Raw genomic sequence first — 12,329 nt, forward strand, 5'->3', positions numbered from 1 at the left:
TATTTATGTCTGTAACTTGAACATAAAAAATGGTTGGTCGTACTTTTCATGAATATATAGCAATTTAAAGAATTATTCTGAGCGTAACTCTCATAAAATGGTTTATTGGCAAATACAGCTCAAATGGCATATGCACTACTCAGGCACATACTGTAAAGGGGTAAATTATTCACTGGGTTTTAATGTTGGTTTTTAATTTTGCTGACTGGAGTATGCGCTTAATTAAAACCCAGTGAATAAGTAAATTTTAGCACATTATCTAAATGATAAAACCGTAAATTTAACACCCACTGAATATGCCTGAAATCAGTGAAATTTAAACCCAGTGAAATTAGTCATTTTACAGTAGCATGTGACTGCATCAGGTGGGTTGCTATATTTATCTTCTGGTCAAAGTGATGATTGTAGATTATATTCTTGTATTGACAAATCAAGAAATGTGTACTTATGTTAAAACACCAGAAAGGGTCATAGTATCATCACTTAATTTTTTTAATCTAAGAAACACCACTGAAAAAAACTGGTATACCGTCCATCTTTCACTTGACCTTTCTGTTGGCAAATAGTTTTGTCTTGAATAAATAAAAATAATTTTTAAATTACTAACACCTGGCTGTGTTCAGAGCAGTGGAGTTCCAGGTCGAACTCAAAAGGTTCAGTCATAAAACCAAACACTAATTTTATGGTTGCATAAAACGAGTCTTTCTTATCTTCACCACAAAAATACATCTACTTCCTTGTATAAGTGGCGAACTGTTTCTTTGTGCCCTTCTCTAACACATTGATATGTTGTATGTATTATAGCAAATACTTCAAAGAACAAGCCATGCATGGCGCAGTCCCCATTAGTTATCAAAATTAAGATATATAGTTTTGTTTATAATAATATAGCTGGAATATAACCATGTCAGGAATCTGATTATGATGATTGTTTAACGTTAAAATGATTGACATTTGTATCTGATTGTCAAATGAGTACTTGTCCATATTGAGAGATATTGCTCTAGAACAGCCTTTAATTAAAACAAAATCAGCCATTTTGAATTCATGTATATATGTATATCTATAACATGATGTATAATGAATATATATAATTTGAACATAATCATTCAAGCATGTCAGAGATATGGCTCTAGAAGCTCATTCATTAAAACAAAATGGCTGCCAGTCAGCCATTTTGAATCCAATCTGAAAAAATTAAAATGGCATGCATCAGGAATCCCTAATGTCTAACGTATGTACCAAGTTTGAACATAAAGGCCAGAAATGATATTTGATGATTGTTAACACAAAAATGACCACCATTCGGCCATTTTGAATAGGATCGTCAAACCAATATATCTGTCTATCTATAACATGATGTATAATGAATATTTAAAATTTGAACATAATCAGTCAAAGCAAGTCAGAGATATGGCACTAGAAGCCCATTCATTAAAACAAAATAGCCGCCAGTCAGCGATTTTGAATCCTATCTGAAAAACAAAATGATGCGCATCAAGGTCCTATAATGTCCAATGTATATACCAAGTTTGAAATGCTTAATTTTGATGATTTTTCAAAACAAAAATGGCCGCCATTCGGCCATCTTGAATCAGAAGGTGAAACAAAAAATTGATGTGCATATGTACAATGTATGTGTGATGTTTGATTGTGATTGGTCCAGGCACATCTAATATACAGGTTCGAACACACGCACGCATGCATGCATGCATGCATGCATGCACGCACGCAAGTTAAAAAATAGGACAGAAAAAAGATGTGTGAAATCACAAAAACCTTTATTCTATTACAGCCACTACACAAGTGCGATTCATACACAAGTATATCCATCCACTTACAATGCTTAATTTTAATGGGAACAACATAGCTGAACATACAGATGTATTTCTGCAAAAGCTGGTCACCAATTGTATTATTAAATTACAATGAAAAAAGCATTGTTTAATTCGATTTGAGAGTCATATTTCTCTTAAGAACATTTGCGAAAATATTATTGGTGGCAAGAGTTAAACCCAGAGCCCTTCTACATTATCTACTCAATTTTAAGATACAATTGATAACAAAGCGACAATTTAGTGAATTTACACTGCCTAATAATCCAATACAGTTGACAATAAAGACGCCAAGGCGCGATACTATTTTACTTTATTCTGTATGTATATACGCACATATGTATGTAGCCAGGTTTTACTCAGTGCCACCACATGGCATGATAAGTTTCTATTCCTTCTATCTCTGTCAAACACTCTTCAAGTTTTGTAACCACAGCTCCATTACATACATTGATATAATTGGATACATCATATTGACTAGATGGTGACACTCGTGATAAATCGTTACCATGTACAGTGTTTAACAGACGTGTATCTGCATCGTATACTATAACCATTTGTTCAGGATGAGCATTTAACTCATGAGTGTAGCCGTTAATTCCTAGTTCATACTCATAATTAACATTTGTAAATGTAGAGGCAGGAACACATTGTATGGGATAGAGAACTCCTTGATCCTTATGATCAACTTGTGTATGTTTTCCACGTAGTATACATGTATACTGAAATGATTGCCTTCCTTTGTGTAATAATGTATGCCGTGACATTGTACCATGCTGACTGAATCTTTTCCCACATATTTGACATTTAAATGGCTTCTCCCCACTATGCGTTCTCATGTGAACTTTTAAATAATTTTTCCGGGTAAAACCTTTTTCACATAGTTCACAATTAAAGAGCTTTTCCCCCTTATGAATCTTCATGTGAATTCTCAAATCTTTGTATAATGTGAAGTTACAACCACAGTGTTCACAGCAGAAGAGTTTCTTATTATGTGTTCTCATATGTTTCTCCATACTATACATTTCAGAAAATTGTCGATCACATTGATTGCACTGAAAAGGTTTTTGGCTCGCATGTATCAAAGTATGCCTAGTCATTGTTCCATGTTGACTGAAGCGCTTATCACAGTGTGTACATTGAAATGGTTTTTCACCGGTATGGGTCCTCAAATGGATTTTTAAATAGACCAGTTGTGCAAATCTCTTTGCACATAATTCACACTGAAAAGGCTTTTCACCTGTATGCGTCTTCATATGGATCCTCAAATCATTCTTTTGAACAAACTTCTGATCACATTCACCACACTGATACTGTTTCTCATCATGTATTCTCAAGTGTCTTCTCAGGCTATTTTTTTCACGAAAACGTCGACCACATTGTTCGCACTTCAATGGTTTATGAGCCGAGTGTGTCAATACATGCCTTGTCATAGTCCCATGCTGGCTGAAACTCTTTCCACATAGATTACACTTGTATGGCTTCTCACCGGTGTGAGTCCTCATATGAATTCTCAATGCAATATTGCTGGCAAAGAGTTTATCACATTCTTTACAATGAATTGCATGTTTAATAGCAAGCGACTTTATGGAACTCTCCAAGTCTTGTTGTTGTTGGCTTGCCATACACTCTTGGTTTCTTATACTCGACAATTCAGTATCTGGTCTCTCACATTCTCGATATTGAAGTTGATCTGTGTGTGTCAAAGCATGCCTCGTCATAGTCCCATGTTGACTAAAGCGCCTCCCACACTGTTTACATTGATATGGCTTCTCCCCTGTATGGGTCCTCATATGAATTCGCAAATAAGTTCTTTGTGCAAACATCTTGGCACAAAGTTCACACTGAAAATGCCTTTCATCTGCATGCGTCCTCATGTGAATTCTTAAGTCACTCTTCTGGGCCAGACTAAGCCCACATTTCTTGCAATGAAACAGTTTTGTTTCATGTGTTCTTGTGTGACGTCTCATACTAATCTTTTCTCTGAAACGCTGGCCACAATGTTTACACTGGTATGGCTTCTGACCTGTGTGTGTCAATTTATGCCTAGTCATCGTACCCTGTTGGCTAAATCCCTTTCCACATAGGTTGCATCGAAATGGCTTCTCGCCAGTATGGGTTCTCATATGAACACGCAAATGTAGGTTTTGAGTGAAATACTTTGCACATAGTTCACATTTAAATGGTTTTTCCCCAGCATGAATTCTCATGTGACTTCTCAATAGATTATCATCGGCGAAGCTGCGTCCACACTGTTGACAATGAAAAGGTTTGTCATGTATTTTCATGTGCTTTCTTAAACTACTCTGCTCACGGAAACGTCCATTACACTGCTCACATGCAAATGGCTTTTCTCCTGTGTGTATCAATAAATGTCTCGTCAGAGTTCCCTGCTGAGTGAAGCTTTTCTCGCACTGTTCACATTTGAAAGGCTTTTCACCAGTATGTGTCAATGTATGTTTAGTAAGCGTTGTCTGCTGGCTAAAACACTTCCCACAGTCTTTACATTTATATGGTCGCTCACCGGTGTGTATTCTCAAATGACCTGTCAAATAAATCTTATGTGCAAAACTCTGCCCACATAGTTCACATTGATATGGTTTCTCACCAGCATGTATTCTCATGTGAATTCCCAAATCAGTATTTTTGGTGAAGCTCTGTCCACATTGTTCACAATGAAATGGTTTGTTATGAACTTTCATGTGCTTTTTCAAACTGTTCAGGTCACGGAAACGTCCATTACACTGTAGACATATAAACGGCTTTTCTCCTGTATGTACCAACATGTGCCTCGTCAGAGTTCCCTGCTGAGTGAAGCCTTTCTCACACTCTTTACATTTGTATGGCTTCTCTCCAGTATGCGTCAATGTATGTTTAGTCAGCGTTGTTGGTTGGCTAAAGCATTTCCCACAATGCTTACACTCGAATGGTCGCTCACCAGTATGTGTTCTCAAATGAACTGTCAAATAAATCTTTTGTGCAAAACTTTGCCCACACAGTTCACACTGAAATGGTTTCTCACCAGCATGTATTCTCATGTGAATTCCCAAATCAGTATTTTTGGTGAAGCTCTGTCCACATTGTTCACAATGGAATGGTTTGTTATGAACTTTCATGTGCTTTTTTAAACTATTTGGGTCTCGGAAACATCCATTACACTGCTGACATTGAAATGGCTTTTCTTCCGAATGAATCAATGAATGCCTCGTCAGAGTTCCCTGTTGACTGAAACTCTTCCCACACTGATCACATTTGAATGGCTTCTCCCCTGTGTGTGTCATCGTATGTCGTGTAAGAGTTGTCTGCTGGCTAAAGCATTTCCCACAGTGCTTACACTCAAATGGTCGCTCACCGGTGTGTATTCTCAAATGACCTGTCAAATAAATCTTGTGTGCAAAACTCTGCCCACATAGTTCACATTGATATGGTTTCTCACCAGCATGTATTCTCATGTGAATTCCCAAATCAATATTTTTGGTAAAGCTCTGTCCACATTGTTCACAATGGAATGGTTTGTTATGAACTTTCATGTGCTTTTTCAAACTATTCAGGTCACGAAAACGTCCATTACACTGTAGACATTGATATGGCTTCTCTTCTGAATGTGTCAACATATGCCTTGTCAGAGTTCCCTGTTGGCTGAAACTCTTCTCACACTGTTCACATTTAAAAGGTTTCTCTCCAGTGTGTGTCAATATATGTCTTGTTAGAGTCGTTTGCTGGCTAAAGCACTTCCCACATTGCAAACATTGAAAGGGTCGATCACCAGTGTGTGTTCTCATATGAACTGTCAAATAAATATTGTGTGCAAAACTCTTTGCACATAGTTCACAGCGAAAAGGTTTGCTTTCTGTATGAATCTGGATATTATTTGTCAAAGCGGCAGTTTCCAACAAATTTTCCTGACACATTTCTTGATCTGTCATCTTGTCACAGCATGTCATCTGCATCTGTATGTAACACCTAGAAGAGAAATGACACATGCAATTTTGACATTTTTGCAATAACAGAAAGTATAAAGTTTTGTACAGGCAACTGTTCAGGCAAAACCCAAGCAATTAGCCAATTCGCATTCGAGAACATTAATATTTTGCCAATTGCTAGTTTTACAACAACATGTCATGGGTTATTGCACATGTATCATACTGTCCATCAAAACAGGTACTGATGCCAAAAATAAAAAAAAAAATGTTATGGTTTAATTTATTCTGACAAACCATCACATTTTTTGGTTCTACTGTACAATGCAAATATATTTTTGTATTTTCTCTTTGTAAATATAAACTCATTGCATTTCTTGATTGTGGATTAGAAATTTTGTCAATTACCCACTTTGAACCGAGCATTGCGTAAAATCTTGATTTCCAAGACTGCAAATTATAGTATTTATTTGCATTTCAAAAGACTACAGTTTTTATCTTAGTGTCATAATTTAATTTATTTTATTTTGACAATCATGTGTTTTAACTCTGTGAACAAATCTCATCATGTACCTATATTTTTATAAAATATTGCGCAAATCAAACTAATTCGATTGTGTCAAAAACTACCAACTTTGAAATGAGCATTGCTTAAAATCATACAATATATTTCCAACACTGCAGTGTTATAATATTTTTTTGTATTTCAAAATATTTTACCATATTTATCAGAAAGATCACCCTCGGCGAGTCAGGAGAGTCAACAGTAACATTCAATGTCCGACACTGTCGCCTGGCACAAAAAAATTAACAAAAATTTAAAAAAAATAAGACTATTTTGTTAATTTGTTGAGTGTAAAATTTGGGGAAAAAAGGTATATTCGCTAGATTTGATTTACACTGAATCATTCCTTCATCGAAAATAGCGAAGATTAATTCCAAGCGAAAATAAAGAGTTTTACAATAATTTGTATGATTGTGTGGCTATTAAAATTCAGGGTGTAAAAATAAAAACAAAAAGCCTGCATATAATAATGCTAAGTCAGCTTATTGCTGGTGTTATGTAACAGTGAGTGACTTTTACTTCTTTCCCCTTGAATCTCTTCCCTTTAAAAAAAAACTTATACATTTGACATACAGTGCTATAATGTTGTAAATTTAATAGTCATCAATTGTTGAAAAAAAGAAAATGGTTTTTGATCTCCTAATAACAGAAAAATATGCAGGTTTTCTGTATCACTGTTGCCTGTATATTCTTATACAACTGTAAGTGAATTATTAAGACAAATATTATATACCGGTAGACAGAATGGAGGTCAAAAGGCACAATACAATATCTGAGCAGTGGGCCACTATTGTAGTGCATTCTTGATTTAGGAGAGGGTTTTTTTAGTCCATATTTTAGAAGACAATTAACAATAATAAGTTAGATGTATACAAAGAAAACAAGATTGCAATTTGAATGATCTGAGAGTGACATTTGAGTGGAAGTAATTTTTCCTAACATAACCTGCATTTCACAAGAACACAAAGTCTAAACTATCAGAAATTTGTAACACATAATTCGAGTGATGGTATAACAAAATAACTCATCATTTGTAAATTCAATCCATCGAAAAAATATAAAAAAACATTTTCATAAACAATTTTTATTATATAAATACACTTTGAAAAGACACAAGATTCATAAACATAAATCTGTTCTCACCACAAATTACACAATACTTATTTTCTAATGGAGTTTCTTCACAGCACAAACTATTGGAATCATGCACACGTGTGAGTACTTCGGTGACACATTTTATAGCTACGCCAAAAATAGTCCATCATTTATTACGTAACTGTGACCAAACGACATTATTCTGTTAACATCCAGACATTTTCATAAAATCTCCATGCACTTTTTGACCTTTCATAAGTAAAATACACTACAATTTACTCCAGAAAAACAATTTTCTTGGTACATTCCTACATTCTTGTATCCTAATGAGGGGTTCAGACACATTCCAAGCTGAAAAATTTTTTTTTGGACTAATAACAAAGCTGGTCAATCCTTTACCAGCAATAAATCATGAAACCAGAAATAAAAGTGAACTTGCCTAAAAGAGTAAGTCATGGTTTATCATTTACGGTAACTATGCTACTGGAGAATTTGAATTTTGGAGGGTGCACAAAAATTTACCCCCCAAAATATGGTTTTGTATGGCTTGGGGTGTTTCCAGTCTAAAATCAATTATATGGTATTTTATGCGTTCAGATTGTGCAGAACTTAAGGCATTTATCTTGCGGAATTATATGGCTTCAGTAATAATTACAGATATGGTACAATATGGTTTCAGTAGGAATAAGTATTCAGCCAGACAATATGGGTTTTTATGGCTTGGGAAAGGAAATCTTTGGTCCATAAAATAACATGTTATGGTAAAATATGGCTTCAGAATATAATTCCCTAAATGAGGCAATCAAATTCCGTCAAACTCTGAATTTATTTTGAAACTCAAAATGTTGTCAACAGATTTAGCATTTACATGTACTGCCCATGTAGTAACCTTTTCATGGGCTAAAACAGCTTTCATTTTAAAATATTAATATTAAATATGATCTTAGAAGAATTTGTTTATCAAAAGAAATAACCATCTCTACAGTTTGACCACTAATTTATTTTGGCTAAAGAAAACCTAAGTATGAATATGATAAACAAAAACAGCTAGAAGCAAAAATATGTCATTAGTCTAAACAGATTTGCTCCTGTGTATCAAATTTTAATAAAATTATGATGGTATAGTAACACATGGTTTAGTGAACTCTGACACCATATATTACCATAAAATTATAAATCTGAAGCCATAATATACCATTACACAATCAAGTATCATATAAGTGTAATTAATTTTACCATAAAAAGCCATAACGTCCATAATAGCTGATACCATAATAAACAATAAATCCATACCAACAGCAATATGGCCCAATCCATAAAAAGCCATGTGTGATTTTTTAGTGATGACTAGAAAAATACCTTTCGTGTATTTCATAAAAGTAGTATAATACATAAAGGACATCATAATAGAAGATGTTATGCATACACGAAGTTGTAAGAATATTCCATAATGTTCGGAAGATGTAAAACCAAAATGGACAATGTGCAAAAATGGCTATGGTATTATAAGGTATTAGACATAAATGCTCTCTATTTTCACATGGTTTGTTATGGTGTCGGTAGGATAACACAAAATATATACTTACTCTACCTATCATAAGTCTGATGCAACAACCACTATGCTACCTATGCTATGCTTATTAACAGGACTGCCACCAATAATGAATTACTTAGCATTATTATGGATGGAAGGGAAATTTGTAATGTTAATTCTCACAAAATGTTGGGTGTCTTCTTAGACAATTATCTTCTTCACATATTGATGAACTTTGTGTCATCATAAGTAAAAGGATTGGTCTTTTGCATTGTATTTGTAAATACATCCCTTTTCAGTTATGTAAAGTATTGTACTTTGGATTAATACAATCAGCTATGGATTATTGCTGTGTTGTATGGAGAAATACCACATGTCATAATTTAAGTAGAGTTTTTACATTACAAAAAAGAGCAATGCGTGTAATTTTAAATGTTATTTTTGATACACCAACTAACTCTCTGTTTAGTTCAATAAATGTGCTCTCAGTTAGACAGCGTATTTATTATTTCACTGCTATCCTTGTTTTCAAATGTCTCAATAGTACTGCTCCACTGTATCTATGCAACATATTTACTCAGATGAATCAAGTACATCAATATCAAACTCGTGGTGCAGCACATAAGGATCTGCTTCTACCCAAATTTTGTTCAGGGAGTGGGCACAGAACGTTTAGTATGCGTGGTGTAAGCACGTGGAACACTCTACCTGACAATAAGCAATGTACCAGTTTACCAATTTTTAAGCGTCTTTTAGTTATTTTCATTAAGGAAAATGTTGATAGATAGTTTGTTTTATAATACCTGTGTGTGTACGTGTGCAGTGGCGGATCCGGGGGGGCAGGGGGCCATGCTCCCCTCCAACGCATGACGATTCATATCTTCTAGATTACGCATAGTTTCACTGCGATTTACGCTCCGTAATATTAAGCGAAGCCCCCCCTCCCAATACATTTTGCTGGATCCGCCACTGTACGTGTGACCCCATGGTAGATTACTTTCAGAGTTATATGTAATTATTTATTTTTCTTTGATGTAAATGGATTATCATAGCCCGGTATGAATTTAACTCAGTCATTTTCACTGATCAGTGGAAAGAGCAAAAATTTAATTCTGTGAATTATTAAATTCACAGTTCTATGAATAGTATGATCATAATAATCATACTGTGTTGTGTTGATTTGTGATTCTACTAGTTTGACTGCAATTTGACCTGTTTTTGTTTTTTTTAAATTAGAATCAGTGGATGAAATCTGAATCTGTTGCTAACTTCATACTCGATCGCCATTCTCCGTTTGACCTTTCAACTATTTCTGCAATTTTGAAAACAACCACGTCACGGCAACCCATGTCTGTAATAACCATGAAACAGTGTTTTTCGATAAGTAATAATGCAGTACCATGTAGGTAAAAACAGTTAACCACCGCCATACCCACAAGTCGAAAAGGCAATGGAGTCGCGCATAAAATCAGGCGTCAGTTGGGAGAGCAGTGTGACAACATTTCAACCAAATACCCCCGGCAAACATCATGACACAGGGAAAATAAATCAACATAACACACTTACTGTAACTCACTAACTGTCGATTACACAGTGATGAATTCAATAAACGAATCTTTCGAGGTAAAATGGGATATTTAGCGCTAAACGTGCACTAAACTACGGTGAAGCTAGGAACCAGGCAAACCCTCTCGCTGACAAAAGGCCTCCCAACAAAACAAAGGTCATGTCAACAGCGCCCTCAGTTGGGCAAGTACAGGATTCTATTGGTTAGTGATGCGGTGACAAGATGTAGCACAAAGTACAGCGCACAGTCCCTGTGTAGACTATAGAGGGACTGTGACTACAGTCAGTTGGCGTACACGTGGTAATAAAATAAAATATTTACTATATGGGGCCGCCATCATGAATATAGCAGCGCTCCCACATCGGTAAATTTGATGGCATGTACTATCAAATGCACGCCAGCTTACTGTTGGTAGCACATGGGTGATAGATGTTTCACGCGCGGATTGAGGAGAGACGTGCCCCCCCCCCCCATCAGTCCGCAAAAAATGACGAACCCAGCCCACGTCATAGGATCCCTCTACCGAATTTCTGGACGCATGGTGCCGAGAACAGTCACTGGTGGCGCTGTATACAATCGAGACATATTTCGGCTTGCCGTGGCTCTTTAGATGTCATTTTAAACCGAAAAAGCAGTTGTGAAATTTAGTGACCAGTTTAGTATGATAGAAAGCGTTTACAGTCTTCAAATAACCACAGCATATTGTGGCATATTGTGTATGCAGTTCACCTGCTTCAGGCTCTTTTACCGGGTTCAACAACACTAACCACCACATCAACAGTTTATGATACAGTAATTCCGACTCTGATTTGGGTATTACAAATATTGGATTGGAATAGTCTAAGAATTCAATGCAATTTCGAAGAAGCAAGACAATAAATGTCGGACACTTAAAGCGCACGCGCGGGAATTGAGTTCCAAGCGACGATTACAACACACGCTAAAACGCAGAGGGTAGACGCTTGACGCTATGGCCATCTGACGCATGCGCAGGTGACGACTCTCCCGCTTTAAGCACCCACTTTCAAATATTTCTTGCTTTATGGCAACATCAAATTTTAGCAAAAACGTTTCAAAAAATCTGTCTAAAACATCCTGGGCTTAACTGTCCCCTGTTTCTGTGAACCACTAGAACTGTTGCGCATATGTATTGCGACAAAAACACGCTGTATCGATGCTTGTACAAAGTCAAGTATGTCAATAAAGTAAATTTTTTACATTTGAGCAAAATCAATTACTAGTATTTCAATATTCTCCACTTTTTCGCATAAAATGACTAAACCATGATGTTCTTGTCTGTAGTCACCCCAGCCAAGTAACCAAAGGAAACGAAAGCCAAACATTGTCGGCATGACTATCAAACAAATAGTCTACCACACGGGTATTTAGATGTGGAAACATATAAATGCCGAGCTCTGCAAATTACCGTGATTCTAAAGAGTTCTTAGTGAACATTCATACAAAGTTGGTGAAATGGACAGTGTAGCGTCCCAACATATTTCTGACCTTGGCGTGTATAGTGTTGATCAACGATTATTACCATCGCAATATTTTACTAGGCGATATGTGTCTGACCCGATGTACATGGAAAATGAGATAATAAACAAAGATTCGTTATTCAAAAATATTATCACACTCTTCCATCTGCTTTAAAGTTGAACACGGAAATAAACAAATACAAATGGAATGTGTATGCTTCAAGTAGACTTGTTGAGAACAACTTGTCAAAAGCAGTGCGCCCTCTAGAAATTATGCGCTGCTCTGATGTTCTTATCTTCAGTCATCCATCAATAAAAAAAATGTTTTCGAGTTG

The 12,329-nt window shown here is 35.8% G+C and overlaps 1 protein-coding gene across 1 annotated transcript; it reads right to left on the bottom strand.

The window, feature by feature from the left end:
- Positions 1–1,762: 1,762 nt before the first annotated feature.
- Positions 1,763–10,662, bottom strand: LOC100369612 (uncharacterized). The gene is made up of 2 exons (XM_085506382.1): positions 10,516–10,662; positions 1,763–5,798 (listed from the first exon to the last, which is right to left on the bottom strand). The coding sequence occupies exon 2, from the start codon at positions 5,783–5,785 to the stop codon at positions 2,195–2,197; it is 3,591 nt and encodes a 1,196-aa protein (XP_085362508.1). The 5' UTR covers positions 5,786–5,798; positions 10,516–10,662; the 3' UTR covers positions 1,763–2,194.
- Positions 10,663–12,329: the final 1,667 nt, after the last annotated feature.

Source organism: Saccoglossus kowalevskii, chromosome 12 (assembly GCF_978046115.1).
Source record: "Saccoglossus kowalevskii chromosome 12, keSacKowa6.1, whole genome shotgun sequence".
Lineage (NCBI taxonomy): Eukaryota > Metazoa > Hemichordata > Enteropneusta > Harrimaniidae > Saccoglossus > Saccoglossus kowalevskii.

Coding starts and splice junctions, on each gene's coding strand:
- LOC100369612 (XM_085506382.1), bottom strand. CDS start 5,785: ATGCAGATGACATGCTGTGACAAGATGACAGATCAAGAAATGTGTCAG.